Source organism: Herpailurus yagouaroundi, unplaced genomic scaffold (assembly GCF_014898765.1).
Source record: "Herpailurus yagouaroundi ecotype Mexico unplaced genomic scaffold, PumYag 162, whole genome shotgun sequence".
In the NCBI taxonomy this organism is placed as follows: domain Eukaryota; kingdom Metazoa; phylum Chordata; class Mammalia; order Carnivora; family Felidae; genus Herpailurus; species Herpailurus yagouaroundi.
Genome location: NW_024412403.1, coordinates 68,091,126 through 68,111,679, shown reverse-complemented (window position 1 = coordinate 68,111,679; position 20,554 = coordinate 68,091,126). Strand labels below are relative to the sequence as shown.

The 20,554-nt window shown below is 38.2% G+C and overlaps 1 protein-coding gene across 6 annotated transcripts in view; it reads left to right on the top strand.

Moving 5' to 3' along the window:
- The window catches only part of GOLGB1 (golgin B1), an 88,348-nt gene that overhangs the window by 42,631 nt on the left and 25,163 nt on the right, over nucleotides 1–20,554 (top strand). For all 6 annotated transcript variants that reach the window (XM_040484645.1, XM_040484644.1, XM_040484643.1 and 3 more), the window contains 4 exons: nucleotides 1,499–1,613; nucleotides 4,314–4,387; nucleotides 7,742–12,924; nucleotides 13,750–15,664. In XM_040484645.1, coding sequence (XP_040340579.1) covers nucleotides 1,499–1,613; nucleotides 4,314–4,387; nucleotides 7,742–12,924; nucleotides 13,750–15,664 — 7,287 coding nt within the window. The remainder of the gene's footprint in view (nucleotides 1–1,498; nucleotides 1,614–4,313; nucleotides 4,388–7,741; nucleotides 12,925–13,749; nucleotides 15,665–20,554) is intronic.

The following is a 20,554-nucleotide window of genomic DNA, read 5'->3' as shown; positions in this document are numbered from 1 at the left end:
ACCCCAATGTTTATAGCAGCACTGTCAACAATAGCCAAATTATGGAAAGAGCCTAAATGTCCGTCAACTGATGCATGGATAAAGAAATTGTGGTTTATATACACAATGGAGTACTACGTGGCAATGAGAAAGAATGAAATATGGCCCTTTGCAGCAACATGGATGGAACTGGAGAGTGTTATGCTAAGTGAAATAAGCCATACAGAGAAAGACAGATACCATATGGTTTCACTCTTATGTGGATCCTGAGAAACTTAACAGAAACCCATGGGAGAGGGGAAGGGAAAAAAAAAAAAAAAAAAAGAGGTTAGAGTGGAAGAGAGCCAAAGCATAAGAGACTCTTAAAAACTGAGAAGAAACTGAGGGTTGATGGGGGGTGGGAGGGAGGGGAGGGTGGGTGATGGGTATTGAGGAGGGCACCTTTTGGGATGAGCACTGGGTGTTGTATGGAAACCAATTTGACAATAAATTTCAAAAAAAAAAAGTGAATGTCTTAAAAGCAGCATAAAGTTTGGTTATGCTCTTTTATTTCTTCTCATAATCTCTACTTTATTAGAGTGTTTAGTGTCCATTTAATGTAATTATTGATACGATTGGATTTAGCTGTACCGTTTTTTCTTATTTGGGATTTGAGAATTCATTTTTTCTTCTTTCATTGATTTTCCTTCTCACACTCTGGCAGGTGTGTTTGCCCCAAAGTCTGTTTCCTTGTTTTTCAAGATCTCATTCTGAGGCTTTTCTGTCAGTGTTTTACTTGCTCCTTGTAATGCAAACCGGGAACTTCCCTTAGAATAAGTCATAGAATCCTTAAACTCATCTCTTGCCATTTCTTTAAACATTAAGTGAAGATTTGGGGCTGAGTAGGCTGTAAAGACTATCAAGGCTCAAAAATTCTACACTTTTATGAAGAATTGTGTAGAAAATCCCCTTGGCGGAGAAAAACCTGTATAAAACGACAGACAACTAAAGATGTGTCCTAATGAGATATTTGCCTCACTAGGAAAACAAAACCAATATGGATGCATAAATGAAGCACAAGATAATTTTTATTATCCTTGGAAAAAACAAAAACAGTTATGGCTCTTCTTCTTTTTAAAGATTATATATTAACTTTTGTCCCTGTTCTTCTTTGGGAGTCTTCATGTTTAGTCTCCTACAAGAGAGTGATCTGGTTATCAAGTGGCATTAAGCAAACTTTGTAATGTTACTTATGGACCTGAAAATGTTTTTTCTTGTGCAATAGACTTGAGATTTCTGTCTTTGTAATCCAGTGTCTATTCTTAAATTTGAAAGCCAATGAACTAGAAGTTTGTGTGAAAATTTTTCTATCTTCTGATAAAAAGTATTAAAGATGAGCTAGGCAAATAAGTAGATGCCATATTTAAAGTATTTTCATGGCTGGAGAACTTTTAGAAGACAAAAATGCCAGAGGCTATCTGGGCATTATGTGAGGGTTTTTCGCTGAGAATCATTAATTTGTTGTCTTTCTACATTTTAGGTAGTCACTGAGGAGAATATTGCCTTTTTGCAGAAGAAAGTGGTAGAACTAGAGAATGAAAAGAGAGCTTTGCTCCTTAGTTCTATAGAGCTGGAGGAGCTGAAAGCTGAGAATGGTACGTATAAATGAAAACCATAATTCTCTGTCTTCTCAACCCACATGCTTCTACTTTTATCACTATACATGTATAACATGTAGATTTTCTGATTCGATGACAATGATCTTAGCACAGCTGGTGGTTATTAAAGATAGGATTAATACACAATGACCAATTAGAGCATCATACTCGTGTTTATGTAAGTATAACATTTTACATTATGGGATGTAAATGCTGCAGGATATCAGTATTTTGGAGTGGTCACGGGATCTTTTCAGGAGCATGGCTTGAATAGGACCTTAATAAGAGGATGAATTTTTAAAGAGGCAAAATGATGAGAGAAAGGGTATTCCCAGTAATACATTTTGGGGATGAAGTAACAGAGATCAGTGTAAAATAAAGGTCCAAAAGTAGAAAACATTTTGAGTTTTGCTCATGCTGTATACTACTTACAACCCTATCCCTTTCGTTTAGTCAGGCTAATTCTTACTCATCTTTCAGACCTCAACTAGGGTACTTTACCAAGTAAAGTTTGTACCATTTCTTTTTATTTATTTATTTTTTTTAATTTTTTTTTTCAACGTTTTTTTATTTATTTTTGGGACAGAGAGAGACAGAGCATGAACGGGGGAGGGGCAGAGAGAGAGGGAGACACAGAATCGGAAACAGGCTCCAGGCTCCGAGCCATCAGCCCAGAGCCTGACGTGGGGCTCGAACTCACGGACCGCGAGATCGTGACCTGGCTGAAGTCGGACGCTTAACCGACTGCGCCACCCAGGCGCCCCTCTTTTTATTTTTTTTAATGTTTATTTACTTTTGAGAAAGAGAGAGAGAGAGAGAGAGAGAGAGCGAGCCCGAGTGGGGGAGGGGCAGAGAGAGAGAGAGAGAGGGAAACACAGAATCTGAAGCAGGCCCCAGGCTCTGAGCTGTCAACAAGGGGCTTGAACTCACGAACTGTGTAATCATTACCTGAGCTGAAGTCGGATGCTTAACCAACTGAGCCACCCAGGTGCCCCAAGTTTGTACCTTTCTTAAACTCTAGAGACAGTATTTCCACCTTAACCATTTTTCAGTTCTACTTAGCTGGGGATTATATATCTGTATTAGACTGTTCCCACCATTGCTAATATATAAAGAACACCACAAATTCAGCTCATTAATCAACCCACTTAAAGCACTTCTTTGAGACTTTATCCATGATGCTTATTTTGCAGTTTTGCAAACAGTGCCTATCACCGTCATGTAGCTCATTATAGTTTAGAGGTGTTACACAAGTTCCATTCTCTTTGCTTTTTCCTGCAAGGATCACTGCCCTTAAGGTTTTCTGTATTAGTTTTTGTGTTTGGTTTTAGGTTGCCTTTGCTTTATGTGTCATATTCTATTCAACTCCCCTTTTGCACTTCCGTTTCTACCACTGTACCTCTTCCTCAAATAATCTTGTGAGATGTCTGAACACATTATATACTGTCTCAAATTCATTTGTTTCATGAATTGTCATTCATTCATTTAGCAGATTTCTGTGGTACCTATTCTATGTGCCAAGCAGTAATCCAGTTGCTGTGATAACTTGCCTAACATATTACAGGGGAAGATAGGCCATGAACAGATATATAAATAAGAAAATTTCAGAACATGGTAAGTATTAGGATAAAAATAAAATAAAATAGATAACTGCAAGTATGCCTGGAGGAAGAGGAAAGCAACTTTAGAGTCATTAGGGTAGGCCTCTCTGAGAGCTTGAAACCTGAATGAAGAAAAGGGGACAGCCATGCAAAAAGGCCAAGCAAGAAGCATTCCAAGCAGAGAAAAAAGCAGTGCAAATACCATGAAATCTGAATAAACTTGATACGTTTGCAGACAGAAATAAAGCCAGTATTTTGGGAGGAGAGTGAGCAAAAAAGGGCCAGTGCAGAAGAAAAGGTTGTAGAATAGGTGGGGTCAACTCATGAGAGCCCATGTAGGTCATGTTAAGACATTTAGATGTAGTATAAAATGCTTTTTTTACCTTTAATATATCTGTCTTAGCTTCTCAAAAAGAGTATAGACTTCTTGGGGGCATGTTAATACTCAGTGTTTTTATCCTCCAAGGTACTACTACCCTTTTTAGATATATGTATCAAAATAGAACATGGGGTAGAACTTAGAAGATTGGATTATGATCCCAGCTCTCTGTGAACTAGCTGTAGGTCATGTCATTTCAATGTTTCTTTATATGGTCATTGAGGAGATTAGATAGCTGTGTTCTAGTGCTAAAATTTGATGTCTTTATAAACATATGTGAAAGAACATTGAAGACCTTTAAGTGCTGTATGAATGTAAGATGTATATTATGAACACAGTAGGGTTATGGATAAATCAAGGCAAATTTATTACCCTAGAAGTCCCAAATTGTGCCACAGAAATAGCTGCTACTCTTCACATGCTCTGGCATCCTTCTCCTCTAAAGCCCTCCACTATTTATATACTTCATTTAGATTAACTATCATCACCTAGAACCATTCTGTCTTTTTCCCCACCATTCTGTCTTATATCACGTCTTCTCTTGCCATTTCTTTTTGATAAAATAAGCCTTTTATCTTCCCAAAACTATTTTGTTTATTTCTTTCTTCTTGGATTATATCATGCATTTCAAATAGCCTCACACACAATCATGTCTCTGTTTTCTCAAACACTCTACATAAATCATCTAAGGATATTTATTTATTTTGTGGCTTTCAGAAAAACTGTCTTCTCAGATTACTCTCCTGGAGGCTCAGAATAGAAGTGGAGAGGCAGATAGAGAAGTCAGTGAGGTAAGTGATATGTTCTTAAAATAACCAGAATGTGAACTAGATCAAGAGAAGTTAGCTTCAAACCTAAACATTTCAGCAACTTTCTAATGTTGACAGAGAATTACATTATCTAGAAATGAGGTCTATTTAAGAAAGTTGTAATGGTTATTATTTCCCATTTGGTCTCATTTATATCAAAATATTGGATTTTTTTTTTTTATTTGTCCTGAACCAGAATACAAGTATAGTAGCCATTTGTTTGGGATTTGATAATTCATTTCTCATACTGGATTATTATTTATCTCAACTTCTCTGCCCATCTCGGAGAAGTTTCTCAGTGAGATTAGATAAAATCTCTAGTTCCCCTCCACTAAATTGGTATAGTTTTATTTAGGATTATATTCAAAAGAATATTTTTGAAGAATGGTGCTTTTTATAACCTGAAAATTACTATAAGAATGTGTGATTCCTAAATATTCTGTTGTTTTAAGAAGTCAGTGATAGAGTCATAAGTGGCCTTGAAGAATAATGTAACTTCTTTTTTTAAATTTATTTTTTAACATTTTTATTTATTTTTGAGACAGAGAGAGACAAAGCATGAATGGGGGAGGGGAAGAGAGAGAAGGAGACACAGAATCGGAAGCAGGCTCCAGGCTCTGAGCCACCAGCCCAGAGCCCGATGCGGGGCTCGAACTCACAGACCGTGATCATGACCTGAGCTGAAGTCGGACGCTCAATCGACTGAGCCACCCAGGCGCCCCAGAATAATGTAACTTCTTAACAGAAGTGTCTGCTTAATTATATTAGAGTTCTTCAGAGAAACAAAATAGGGAGTGTGTATATATGTAGAGAGAGAGATTTATTTTAAGGGAATTAGTTCATGCAATTGTGGGAGCTAGCAAATCCAAAATCTAGAGGGTAGGCCAGCAGGCTAGAGACCGAGGGAAGAGTTACAGTTCGAGTCTAAAGGCAGTCTGGTGGCAGAATTCCCTCTGTTTGGAGTTGGTCAGTCTTTTTTTTTTTTTTTTTTTTTTTTTTTGGTTAAGGCCTCAACTGATTAGATGAGGCCCACTTACATTGTGGAGGGTAATCAAAGCCTACTGATTTAAATGTTTATTTCACCTAAAAAATACCTTCACAGACACATGTAGAATAATTCTAGAATAATGTTTGACCACGTATCTGGGTACTATGCTTTAGCAAAGTTGACAATAAAATTAACCATTATACTTATATTTAGTATTTTTTTATGGGACTGCTGATGTGCTGTTCACAAACTTGGCAAAAGGAAACTAAAATTTGAAAGTTATAGCATTATATGGATACTGGCAGAGTAAAAATGAGTCGTGTTTGGCCAAGCAGGTGCTTAATGTTTTAAGATGCTTAGCAGTAGTATCTAGTGAAAACAAGGTAACTTAGATCAAAAAAGAGGAACAGGTAAGAAAGATGGTAATTTCTTAAGAAAAAGAAAAACAGGGGCTCCTGGGTGGCACAGTCAGTTATGCGTCTGACTTCAGCTCGGGTCATGATCTCACGGTCCGTGAGTTCGTGCCCCATGTTGGGCTCTGTGCTGACACCTCAGAGCCTGGAGCCTGCTTCGGATTCTGTGTCTCCCTCTGTCTCTGCCCCTCCCTGCTCATGCTCTCTCTCTCTCTGTCTCAAAAATAAATAAAAACATTAAAAAAAAAAAGAAAGAGAAAAACAATACCAGAAGGGAGAACACAAAAACAGAGAACAAGGGAAAAGAAAGGGGAAACACACACACACACACACCACACACACACACACACACACACACACACACACACAAAGAAATTGCAAAAGGAAGGGTGCCTAAGATAATCCTTTAGGGTAGGAGAAAGTGAGTAGAAAAGGTGCATAGAAAGTGTAAGCTCAGGTGAAAGGGAAAGGCTAGTATTAGCAGAAAAGTAATGAGAGTGGCTGGAAAAAACAAAGTTCTCTGGTATAACATTGGGTATATATCTTAGGGATAACATTGATTTTTCACCTGAGCCAAAAAGTTGATTGAACTTAGTAGATCTCATGGAGAGCAGCAGAGGGTGTGACCAAGGGAAGGAAGAGAGTGAGTGAAGTGGCATGATGGAGAAGAGGAAACAAGTATACTTAGGGCGAGAGAGAGAACAAAAAAGGAATTATATTGAGGTCTTCTGGCAGAAAGTGATGTCTTGACTATATCAGGTCTTTAGTGTATATAGGGATGGATAAATAAGCATGTGACCTGAAGAAATTATAAAAGGAGCTTTTTCCATGTGCTTAAATACTCTGTCCAGTGTTAATCTCCAGAAATTTGATTATGAATAATGCAGACAGCAGAGAATTTTAAATGATTAAAAATAATGCTTATGAAAAATTATAACCTTTCTTGAAATAATAATTTTAAAGTGATGAATATTTTTTCTTATTCAATGGCTGAGAATGTTACCAACATAGTAGCTAATATTCATTGGATACTTACTGTGTGCCAGCTTTTGCTAGTAAATGGCAGAGCTAAGATGTGAACTCAGTTGGATTGCAGAGCTTGTACTCTTGGCCACTACATTATTTGACAATCCTATGGGGATTTTTCCCCTCCTATCAAATTGGAATTTTTTTCGGGGGAAAAAAAATGGTGCTATTGGCAAAGGTGGAGATTTCATTGTGTACACTGTCTCCAAACTCAATTTAGTAAAGTTCTAATGAAATTTACCAGGAGATTCACTGATTTTGTTTCCTAGGAAGACAATTATAGAAACAATGTATATGGATTAAGCAGTCTAACACAGCTATCTTTGTAATAATAATGGTTAATATTTTGTCAGACAAGTCTGTAATTTCATACCCACCCCTTAGTAGAACTTCTTTTTGGTTATTTGATTATGGTAGTTTATCTCAACCTACTTGTTTAATAATCCACTTATCTGGTGGTAATGGCTATCTTATGTAATATTTCCCATTTCAACGGAGAGTTTAGGAAAAAGGATCTCATAACTTCCTTTTTGGTGTGGGATCAAACAAAATTTAATGCATTACCTGCTTTTCTTTTTATTTTTAAGCAATTCTCAAGAGAAACAAATAGGAATTTTAATCCAAAGAAAAAGTTTCCCAAGTACGGGATATCCAGAAAAGGAGTTCCAGGCTACTATACAGGTCTTATGAATATGGCTTGACCTCAATATAGGATTGACAGGGTACTCTCACACAGAGGTCCAGTTTGGGAAATAATAACTGATTTTAAAAGTATTTAGCAGCTTTATGGAAGGAGGTTTGGACTAGAGATTTTCAGGTTTTGAAAAATGCCTGAAATATGAGTTTTTAGTTAGGCTCTTTCTTATAAGACATCTGATTGAGGCTTTTCCTTTCTTTTTTAAAAAATAGGTCAACATGGTTGATATTACCGGACTCAGCAAGAGTAGCTCTTCTGCTGAGGAGAGTGGACAGGATGTCTTAGACAACACATTTTCTCAGAAACATAAAGAACTGTCCGTTTTATTGCTGGAAATGAAAGAAGCTCAAGAAGAGATTGCATTTCTTAAGCTGCAGCTCCAGGGGAAAAAGGCCGAGGGGGACGCTGAGGTCCCTGACCAGAAAGAAATGAAGCAGACAGAAAGTGAAGGAATACTTACAGTTAGCATGAAAGTATTGCCTGAAGATACAGGGCAACATTTTCCCCCAATGCCACATGAAGGGAGCAGTCTTCCAACACTTGAAAAAGAAAAGCAGATGAGTACTAAACATCAAAATAGAACATCTGAAGAAATATCTTTAAATGACACTGAAATGGAATTAAAATCAACCAAACAGGAAGATGTTGATAAATCCCTTTCTGCTGTACCAGGAATTTGTCAGTGTCACCAGGATGAATTGGAAAGGCTAAAAAGGCAAATTTTGGAGCTCGAGATAAGCTCTCATAAAGCAGAGGAAATCTATGAGGAAAATTTAGATGAGAAAGCTAAAGAAATCAGCAACCTAACCCGGTTGATTGATGAGTTTAGGAAAAATGCCGAAAATACCAACAGTGCATTCACTGCTTTGTCTGAAGAAAGAGACCAACTTCTCTCTCAAGTGAAGGAACTTAGTGTGGTAACGGAACTGAGGGCTCAGGTACAGCAACTGGAAGTGAGCCTTGCAGAAGCAGAAAGGCAAAGAAGACTTGACTATGAAAGTCAAACGACTCATCACAACTTGCTTACTGAACAGATCCACAGTCTCAGCATAGAAGCCAAATCTAAAGATGTGAAGATTGAAGTTTTGCAGAATGAACTCGATGGTTTGCAGCTTCAGTTTTCTGAGCAGAGTGCACTGATAAAAAGCCTGCAAAGCCAGCTGGAGAAGAAGGAAAATGAAGTTCTTGAAGGCGCAGAATGTGTAAGGAATATATCAAATAAGATGGAAGAACTTTCTCAGGCTCTTTCACAGAAGGAACTTGAAATAGCAAAAATGGATCAACTCTTATTAGAGAAAAAAAGAGATGTGGAAACCCTCCGACAAACCATCATAGAGAAGGATCAGCAAGTGACGGAAATCAGCTTCAGTATGACTGAGAAAATGGTTCAGCTTAATGAGGAGAAGTTTTCTCTTGGGATTGAAATTAAGACTCTTAAAGAACAGTTGAACTTATTATCCAGGGCTGAAGAGGCAAAAAAAGAGCAGATAGAAGAAGATAAAGAAGTTGTTTCTGGCCTTAAACAGAATTATGATGAGCTGAACCCAGCAGGGCTCCTAAGTAAAGAAGAACTTCAGCATGAATTAGACCTTGTAAAGAAAGAAAGTGAACAGAGAAAGAGAAAGCTCCAGGCAGCTCTTATTAACAGAAAGGAACTTCTACAGAGAGTCAGTAGATTAGAAGAGGAATTGGCCAAAGTGAAAGATGAATCTACGAAAGAGATCCCACTCAATGAGAGTGAGAAGAGAGAAATGGAAGACCAAGAAAGCAAAGAAGACTCAGAAAAATGTGTGACTGCTAAGTGCCAAGAAATAGAAATTTCTTTAAAACAGATAATATCTGAGAAAGAGGTGGAGCTAGAGCATGTAAGGAAGGATTTAGAAGAGAAGGTAGCAGCTGAAGAAGAGTTACAGGCTGTGATCAAACAGATGAATCAGAACCTGCAAGAGAAGACAAACAAAATAGATTTGCTGCAAGGAGAAATCATTGAAAACCAAGCAGTTATCCAAAAGTTAACCACAGGTAACAAGGATGTAGGTGATGGAGACTCAGCAGCACCTGTAAAAGAAACAGTGGCCATCAGTCCACCTGGTGTGGGCAGTGGCGAACACTGGAAACCAGAGCTGGAAGAAAAGATGCTGGACCTTGAAAAAGAAAAGGAGCAACTTCAAAAGAAACTACAGGAGGTGTTAACCTCTCGAAAGGCGATTCTACAGAAGGCACAAGAAAAAGAAAGACATCTTAGAGAGGAACTAAAGCAACAGAAGGATGATTATAATCACTTACGAGATCAATTTGATGAGCAGAGGAAGGAAAATGAGGACATCGGAGACCAACTAAGACAACTCCAGATTCAAGTAAAGGAGTCTATAGACAGAAGACTCCTGAGCATCGACCAGCAGGATCCAGGACCTCCAAATCAAAGTTTAAAAGAACCTTTATTCAAAGCCACAGAGCAGCAACCTGCTCAATCTGTTTCAGAATCTGACTTGCTTTCTCCTAGAGATGCAGATGCTCTGCAGAGCAGTACTTCTGTTGTCCAGATTAAGAACCAGCTGAAAGAGATAGAGGCCCAGAAAGAGGAGTTGGAATTGAAGATTAGTTCTGTGACAAGTGAGCTTACTAAAAAATCAGAAGAGGTATTTCAGTTACAAGAGCAGATAAATAAACAGGATTTGGAAATCCGGAGCCTGAAGACAGCATCCCATGAGGCTGAAACCCATGCAGAAAGCCTGAGGCAGAAGTTGGAAAGCAGTCAGCTAGAAATTGCTGGATTAGAACATTTAAGAGAATTACAGCCTGAACTAGATGAATTGCAGAAACTCCTAAGCAAAAAGGAAGAAGAAGTTAGATACTTTTCTGGACAGCTTAGTGAGAAAGAAGAGGCGCTTATGAAAGTACAGACAGAGATAATGGAACAAGAGGATTTAATCAAGGCTCTCCATACACAGCTGGAAATGCAAGCCAAAGAACATGATGAGAAGATAAAGCAGTTGCAGGTGGAACTTTGTGAAATGAAGCAAAAACCAGAGGAGACTGGGGAAGAAAGTAAAGCAAAACAACAAATACAGAGGAAACTGCAAGCTGCTCTTATTTCCCGAAAAGAAGCACTAAAAGAAAACAAAAGTCTCCAAGAGGAATTGTCTTTGGCCAGAGAAACCATTGAACATCTCACTAAGTCTCTGGCAGATGTGGAAAGCCAAGTTTCTGCTCAAAATAAAGAAAAAGATACATTCTTAGGAAAGTTAGCTCTTCTTCAGGAAGAAAGAGACAAGCTCATTACAGAAATGGACAGATCTTTAATGGAAAATCAAAGTCTCAATGGCTCTTGTGAAAGTCTGAAATTAGCTCTGGAGGATCTTACTGAAGACAAGAAAAACTTAGTGAAGGAAATTGAATCTTTGAAATGTTCTAAGATTGCAGAAAGCGCTGAGTGGCAAGAGAAACACAAAGAGTTACAAAAGGAGTATGAAATCCTTCTGCAGTCGTACGAGAATGTTAGTAATGAGGCAGAAAGGATTCAGCATGTCGTGGAAACTGTGAGGCAAGAGAAGCAAGAACTGTATGGCAAGTTGAGAAGCACAGAAGCAAACAAGAAAGAGGCAGAAAAGCAATTACAGGAAGCTGAACGGGAAATGGAGGAAATGAAAGAAAAGATGAGAAAGTTTGCTAAATCTAAACAACAGAAAATCCTAGAATTGGAAGAAGAGAATGACCGGCTTAGAGCAGAGGTACATTCTGGAGGAGGTACATCGAATGATGATGTGGAAGCACTTCTTTCTTCCAATTCCAACTTGAAAGAAGAACTGGAAAGGGTCAAAACAGAGTATAAAACCCTTTCTAAGGAGTTTGAGGCTTTAATGACTGAGAAGGACTCTCTATGTGAAGAGGTTCGAGATTTAAAGCATCAGGTTGAAGGTACTGTATCCAAACAAGGTAGCCTGGAGGCCACTGAGAAACCTGATAACCAAAGGGATATCTTTGAAGGGACAACACAGTCTGTCCCAGGTGATTCTAATGAACAAAGCTCTCTGAACATGAGCACAAGGCCTGAATATTCAGAATCTGTTCCATCTGAGAAGAGTGCCAAGAAGCCTGATGAAAATGAGAATGTCAGTTCACATGATGAAATTAATAACTGCCTGCAGCAGATTGATCAGCTCAAAGAAAAAATTGCTGAATTAGAGGAAGAGAAGCAGAAAGAAAGAGAATTTAACCAGACTTTAGAAAATGAGAGAAGTACCTTACAGAGTCAAATATCAGCAAAGGATGATGAACTAAAAATACTTCAGGAAGAAATAACCAAAATAAACCTATCAAATCAGCAAATGCAAGAAGAACTTGCCAGAGTTACTAAGCTAAAGGAGACAGCAGAAGAAGAGAAAGATGATTTGGAAGAGAGGCTTATGAATCAATTAGCAGAACTTAATGGAAGCATTGGGAATTACTATCAGGATGTTACAGATGCCCAAATAAAAAATGAGCTACTGGAATCTGAAATGCAGAACCTTAAAAAGTGTGTGAGTGAATTGGAAGAAGAAAAGCAGCAGTTAGTCAAGGAGAAAACTAAGGTGGAATCAGAAATACGAAAGGAATATTTGGAGAAAATACAAGGTGCTCAGAAGGAACCTGGCAATAAAAGCCATGCAAAGGAACTTCAAGAGCTGTTAAAAGAAAAACAACAAGAAGTAAAGCAGCTGCAGAAGGACTGCATCAGGTATCAAGAGAAAATTAGTGCTCTGGAGAGAACTGTAAAGGCCCTAGAGTTTGTTCAAACAGAGTCCCAAAAAGATTTGGAAATAACCAAAGAAAATCTGGCTCAAGCCAATGAACACCGCAAGAAGGCAGAAACAGAATTGGCTAGCTTCAAAGTACTGCTAGATGACACTCAAAGTGAAGCAGCAAGGGTCCTAGCAGATAATCTCAAGTTGAAAAAGGAACTTCAGTCCAACAAAGAATCAGTTAAAAGCCAAATGAAACAAAAAGATGAAGATCTGGAGCGGAGACTGGAGCAGGTAGAAGAGAAACACCTGAAAGAGAAGAAGAACATGCAAGAGAAACTGGATGCTTTGCGTAGAGAGAAAGTCCACTTGGAAGAGACATTTGGAGAGGTTCAGATTACTTTGAACAAGAAAGACAAGGAAGTTAAGCAACTTCAGGAAAACCTTGATAGTACTGTGGCCCAGCTTGCAGCTTTCACTAAGAGCATGTCTTCCCTCCAGGATGATCGGGACAGGGTGATAGATGAAGCCAAGAAGTGGGAGAGGAAATTCAGTGATGCTATTCAAACAAAAGAAGAAGAAATTAGACTCAAAGAGGAGAATTGCAGTGTTCTAAAGGATCAGCTTAGGCAGATGTCCATCCACATGGAAGAATTGAAGATCAACATTTCCAGGTAAATGGATAAGTTTTATGCTCTTCTAAATGTAACTGAAGGCAAAGAAAGTCACTATTTAAACTATTTCTAATGCCTTTGATATTACAGGACTCATTTTGGCTTAGACTTCTCTAGAAGCTATATTCTCCCTCACTTCTTTTTTTTTTTCCAGTGATTTTTGACTAGTATTAAGGTGAAATATCCATGTTTGCTTCTCTTCCCATCTTTCTATTGAGAGATCTCTTTGATTTCTCCCTTTTCGTTTTCATTTCCACTATCTTTGTCTGGGTTTTTACTGTGGTACTCCCAAATGACTGCTTTAGCTTCCTAAATGATCTCCTCTTTTCTCTTCCCTATATTTCACATTGATTCATACTGCATATACCTGTTAGAGTTCTTTTCCTCTAACACCAATTTTATATCACTTTTCAAGCTCAGGAACTAACACTTGGTACTCCTCCACTTTTAATAGGATTTTTCTGCTCTGAGACAGGTTTCCTCATGGTCTGTCACACCAAGATAATTCCTTTAAGAAGCTAGACATTAGCTTGTCTGGAGCAAAGTAAAACAAAATAGAAAATATTGCTTTCTAGAGTGTACAAAGTCATGCCACTAAAATCGGCAACATATTTGGGAGTTTATGACTGAAATACCCTTAGGTACAATATACCTTTAATACAGAGCACTCAATAGAACAAATATCTCTTCATTAAAAGGATGAGCACCTTGAATCATAAATATTGATTCATTTGTAGGTCTGAGTACTTGTTGTATGTGTTCCTTAGGCATCAGGTAGTTTTTCCTTGAAATCTGTAATTAATGACCTCCTCTCTTTTTTTCCAGGCTTGAACATGATAAGCAAATTTGGGAGTCCAAGGCCCAGACAGAGGTCCAGCTTCAACAAAAGGTCTGTGATACTCTGCAAGGGGAAAACAAAGAACTTTTGTCCCAGCTAGAAGAGACTCGGCATCTGTACCACAGTTCTCAGAATGAATTAGCTAAGTTGGAATCAGAACTTAAGATTCTCAGAGACCAGTCGACTGATTTAAATAATTCTTTAGAAAAATGTAAGGAAAAGAAAGAGAATTTGGAAGGGATCATAAAGCAGCAAGAGGCTGACATCCAGAATTGTAAGTTCAGTTATGAACAGCTAGAGACTGATCTTCAGGCCTCCAGACAACTGACTAGTAGGCTGCATGAAGAAATAAGCATGAAGGAGCAGAAGATTATAAGCCTGCTTTCTGCCAAGGAACAGGCAATCCAAGTAGCTGTTGCTGAACTACATCAGCAACATAATAAAGAAATTAAAGAATTGGAAAACCTGTTGTCCCAGGAGGAAGAGGAGAATATTGTCTTAGAAGAGGAGAACAAAAAAGCTGTTGACAAAACCAACCAGCTTATGGAAACACTGAAAACCATCAAGAAGGAAAACTTGCAGCAGAAGGCTCAGTTGAATTCCTTCGTTAAATCCATGTCTTCTCTCCAGGATGACCGAGACCGCATAGTAGGCGACTACCAACAGCTGGAAGAGCGACATCTCTCTGTCATCTTGGAAAAAGATCAACTCATCCAAGAAGCTGCTGCTGAGAATAACAAGCTTAAAGAAGAAATTCGATGCTTGAGAAGTCATATGGATGATCTCAATTCTGAGAATGCCAAATTAGATGCAGAACTGATCCAGTACAGAGAAGACCTGAACCAAGTGATATCAAGAAAGGACTGCCAGCAAAAACAACTACTTGAAGCCCAACTTCAGCAGAATAAGGAGCTAAAAAGTGAATGTGCTAAATTGGAAGGAAAGCTGAAGGAGTCTGAGGAAGCAAAGGAGGATCTGCGGAGGTCCTCACTTGCTCTAGAGGAGGAGAAACAAAGTTTGTCTAGAGAGATTGAGAGCTTGAATGCATCTATATCTCAACTAAAGAAACAGTTGACAGCCTTGCAAGAAGAAGGAACTTTAGGGATATTTCAGGCCCAATTAAAAGTAAAAGAAGAAGAAGTACAGAAGTTAAGTACTACCCTTTCCTCCTCTCAGAAGAGAATTACAGAACTGGAAAAGGAGTTGATTTGTGTTCAGAAGGAAGCTTCCAAGAAAGTGGGTGAAATTGAAGATAAACTGAAGAAAGAATTAAAGCATCTTCACCATGATGCCGGGATAATGCGAAATGAAACAGAAACTGCAGAAGAGAGAGTGGCAGAGCTAGCAAGAGATCTAGTGGAGATGGAACAGAAATTACTCATGGTCACCAAAGAAAATACAGATCTCACAGCACAAATCCAGTCTTTCGGAAGGTCTATGAACTCCCTACAAAATAGCAGAGATCATGCCAATGAGGAGCTTGATGAACTGAAAAGGAAATACGAGGCCAGTCTCCAGGAGCTGGCACAACTGAGAGAAGAACAGGGCCTCTTAAGCAGGGAGAGAGATGCTCTTGTTTCTAAAGCTGCCCTTTCAGTGAACTCCACTGAGGATAGCAGCTTGCCTCACCTTGAGAAACTTAACCAACAGCTTTTGTCCAAAGATGAGCAACTGCTTCACTTGTCCTCACAACTAGAAGATTCTTACAGTCAAGTGCAGTCCTTTTCCAAGGCTATGGCCAGTCTACAGAATGAGAGAGATCACCTGTTGAATGAACTGCAGAAATTCCGCAAGTTGGAGGAGGGGAAGCAGAGGTCTGCGGCCCAGCCTGTGACCAGCCTAGCTGAAGTCCAGAGTTTAAAAAAAGCTATGTCATCACTCCAAAATGACAGAGACCGACTAGTGAGTGTCTGGTTCTCTTTCTGATCTTTGTTTGGGAGTTTTTGAGCCTTTCTTTATAATTTTCGTCTCCATAGAAAAAAAGATAAGCACATTCTTATACATATTATCTGGGAACTCTGAGACAGTATTATCCATCTCACAGATTCTGTGTGGTCTTAGAGAAACACAGACATTACTTAAATTGCTTTAAATCTGCCATTCCATTTAAAAACAATTACAGATTTTCTGTGCACAAAACATCCGTTGGTTACAAAAGAATGAAGAGATGGAGGCTGTTTTATATATTTTAAACACACACATAAATATTTCCAGAATTTGTCATAGTTCAATGAATGAAGGTATAGGGATCATTAAGTGCCTTCTTACAGTGACAGTTTAGCAATAGGTCATCTGGTAGAATTAAGGGTAGAGAGGATTCAGTTCATCTCATACTTATATATAACTCAACCCTAATTTGTCACAAAAAAGTTAAATGTAAAAAGGGTTAATTTAAATAAGTTTAATACCCAACTTTTTTTCAATCTGAGAGAAAGCTAACGAGGATCTCTAATACTAAAATTTTGCTGCTTTTAGCAGGATCCAGTAGTTTAATCGAGGTCTGTTTTCTTAAAAACTTCCAGGTTATCAAGATTCAGAGGCAAAAATTGGAACTATATGAGCCAAGCCAGGTTCTGCTTTGTGACATTACTGCCTTCACTTTCATGACAGTTCTTGACTCTGTCAAGGCCATGTACTTAGGCCAAATAGGAAATAAACTGAGCTTCAAAAGGTTGGATTTTCCATTTTAAAAAGTGACCAGTGTCCAGAATATGAAAATTTTAGTTTTTAAGATTAGCCTGAGTAAAAAGATCATTTCTCCTACCTGTAAATTTTTTTTTTAATGTTTATTTTTGAGAAAGAGAGAGAGAGAGACAGACAGAGCATGAGTGGGGGAAGGGGCAGAGAGAGAGGGAGACACAGAATCCAAAGCAGGCTCCAGGCTCTGAGCTGTCAGCACAGAGCCCGATGTGGGGCTCAAACCCACTAACCGTGAGATCATGACCCGAGCTGAAGTCAGATGCCCAGCCGACTGAGCCACCCAGGCGCCCCTCCCCTACCTGTAAAGACTTGTTCTAATTTTTATTTTTCTTTGTAGACAATGTGTCCATTCATATTACACTTAATATCTAACATTTATAGATAATTTTTTCATTTTTGTAATCCAAACAAAGCCCCTCTTTCCAGCTATTGTTTTGACAGCAATACAATGTGTACATATTTGTTTATATTTTAAAAATAGTTTCAGTTCAGCAGACTTTGTCCTAGGAGCTTAAACTTTTTTCATTGCTTTCAGAATGCAAATGTGAAAGGTTTTCATCAGGAGAGTATATATCTCAAAGCTGTAGTTTATAGCACCCAGGACTTGATTATCTTCAAAGTCAAAATCTTTTTCCTGGAAGCTACTATGTTAGATTCTTAATTGACAAGGTTTTGTTTAATGAATTGCTCTACTTATCGTAAACACTGGGGACTAAACTTGCTACCTCACAATGTTTTCTATCTCTCAATCCCCATTCCATATTTTCATCTGCTGGATATTTACAAGCCAAGTCAGCATTTTATAATTTCTACATTTCTATAACTCATAGTAGTGTTCTTCTGTTCCCTAAGGCTCATAGCTATCCATGATTTTATTTCATTTAATCATCAAGGTCTGTCACTTTACTCACAGTGGGCTTCAAATATCTTTTTCCTTTCCATCATCGATATCTTAAGATAAGTTCTTAACTGTTGTGTTACTGCTTCTTTGAGTTTGTAACCTTTCCAGTATATTTTATATATCATCACTGAATAAATCTTAAGCTCTTCTTTCTTATTACTATACTGCTCAAAAATCTTTAAAAGTTGTATTACTCTAGAATAGGCTTAGGATTCAAACCTGTGGCATTTGACACCCTATATCTTGTTCAGGTCCTTCTTTCCAGCCTTCCTTGTTACTACTCCATTACTCATAATCTTCATTGCAGCCAAACTGAACTCCTCATTATGCAGTTATCATATCTAGTACTTCCACATTACCATCCTCTGAACCAAAATGTTCTCTCAATTTTCCTTTGTTGGGCAAATATTTCCCACTATTTAAACATCACCCTGGAGCTCAAATTCTCTGGTTGTATTTCCAAATCACTTAATTGTCTATTGCCTTCTGTTTGTACTTCTCTAGTACTTTGATTTGTTCCATATTGTCTTTTTTTTTTTTAATTTTTTTTTCAACGTTTATTTATTTTTTTGGGACAGAGAGAGACAGAGCATGAATGGGGGAGGGGCAGAGAGAGAGGGAGACACAGAATCGGAAACAGGCTCCAGGCTCTGAGCCATCAGCCCAGAGCCTGACGCGGGGCTCAAACTCCCGGACCACGAGATCGTGACCTGGCTGAAGTCGGACGCTTAACCAACTGTGCCACCCAGGCGCCCCTGTTCCATATTGTCTTGATGTATATATGTGTATGTGTCTGTGTGTGTTTAATTTCTATACACTTAATATTTCCCTGATTAGATTCTAAACTCTTGGTTAAGTGTCATGTCTTATACTTGTATGCATTTCCTATGATTTTTAGCATGGGGTAATTAATTAACTATATGGTAGATAATCAACATAGTTGGGGATCATTCTCTATTTTTGTGGTTGTTACTGAAAACACTATTTTTTCCATTTTGTAAAACTGAAAACACTATTTTTTCCATTTTGTAAAACTGTCATGTAGGGGAGTTACGGAAACATTTGAGACTGAGGCCTTTATTTCTGCCATGAATGAATCCTAAAGCCTAGGCAGGGTTATAAATCACATGAAAGCCTGACAGTCTGACTGGGTGATACTACAAATGAGGCCCATTGCAGTCTGCTGAGGTGCTTCTGCATACTTCTTGAATGTATCATTAACTGTCCATCAACTCTTTTCCCTCATATCTTGTTCTCAGTCTATGTCATGGGCATTGAAGCATATAGTCTCTCAGTCACTGGCTGCATATACGATAGTTATGGGAGCTATCTTAAGTCAACCACTATCAGTTTCAACATTCAGCTGAGGCTAGCAGTTTATCACCTCTTTCTACAACACACTCCTTTTCCCTCAGGACCACTCCAGAAATGATTTAGATCCGAAAGGGATTTAGCTTACTTTGGTTCTCTTCTTTACTTAGTTATTCAAGGGAAAGTCTGAGTGTCCAAGTGGCAGAGAATTAGCCCTGGGGATTCTAATACAATGTCACAAACAACTCAAAACATTCCAGAGTTTTCAGTCTGTCCGAACTTCCTTAGGACTTTCCCATAATCAAATAAGTACTTAGACAATGTTTACCTAAAGGGTAGAGAGCAAATCTCCAGAGCTGCCTTTATCTATACTCATTTCATTCTTTTTTTTTTTTAATTGTTTTTAGATTCCAGTGTAATTAATGTACAGTGTTACATTAGTTTCAGGTATACAATATAGTGATTCAGCAATTCTATACATTACTCAGTGCTCATCAGGATAAGTGGACTCCTCGTCCCCTTCACCTGTTTCACCCATCCCCCTGCCACCTCCCCTCTGGTAAACATCAGTCTGCTTTTTTGCCTCTTTTTTCCTTTGACTGTTTTGTTTCCTAAATTCCACATATGAGTAAAATCATATGGTATTTGTCTTTCTCTGACTGACTTATTTCACTTAGCATTATACACTCTAGACCCATTCATGTTACACATGGTGAGATTTCATTCCTTTCTGTGACTATTATTCCATTGTATATAAATACATCTTCTTTATCCACTCATCTATTGATGGACCACTTGGATTCCTTCCATATTTTAGATATTGTGTTATTGCTGCTGTAAACATAGGGATGCATATATCTTTCTGAATTAGTATTTTTGTATTCTTTGGATAAATATCCAGTAGTAGAATTACTGGATCATATTGTAATTCTGTTCTTAATTTTTTTTTTTTAATTTTTTTTTCAACGTTTATTTATTTTTGGGACAAAGAGAGACAGAGCATGAACGGGGGAGGAGCAGAGAGAGAGGGAGACACAGAATCGGAAACAGGCTCCAGGCTCTGAGCCATCAGCCCAGAGCCTGATGCAGGGCTCGAACTCACAGACCGCGAGATCGTGACCTGGCTGAAGTCGGACGCTTAACCGACTGCGCCACCCAGGCGCCCCTGTTCTTAATTTTTTGAGGAAATTCCATGCTTTTTTCCACAGTAGATGCCATCAGTTTACATTCCTAGCAATAGTGAATGAGGGTTCCTTTTTCTCCGTATCTTCACCAAAACTTGTTGTTTTCTTGTGTTTTTGATTCTAGCCATTCTGACAGGTATCTCATTGTGGTTTTGATTTGCATTTCTCTGATAATTAGTGATGTTGAGCATCTTTTTATATGTCTGTTGGCCATATGTCTTTTTTTGGAAAAATATCTGTTCATGTCTTCTGCCCTTTTAAAAATTGGATTATGTGGGGGTTTTTTGGTGTTGTTTTATAAGTTTTTTATATATTTTGTATACTTACCCTTTAGTGGATGTATCATTTACAAATACCTTCTCCCATTTAGTAGGTTCTTTTTTTTTGTTGATTTTTTCCTTTGTTCTCTAGAAGCTTTTTATTTTGATGTAGTCCCAATAGTTTATATTTGCTTTTGTTTTCCTTGCCTTAGGAGACATAACTAGAAAAAATGTTGCTGGGGCCAAAGAAATTACTGCCCGTGCTCTCTTCTAGGATTTCTATAGTTTCAGGTCTCACAATTAGGTCTTTAATCCATTTTGAATTTATTTTTGTGTATAGTGTAAGAAAGTGGTCCAGTTTCATTCTTTTTCATGTAGCTGTCCAGTTTTCCCCAGCACCATTTGTTGAAGAGACTGTCTTTTTCCTCATTTGTCA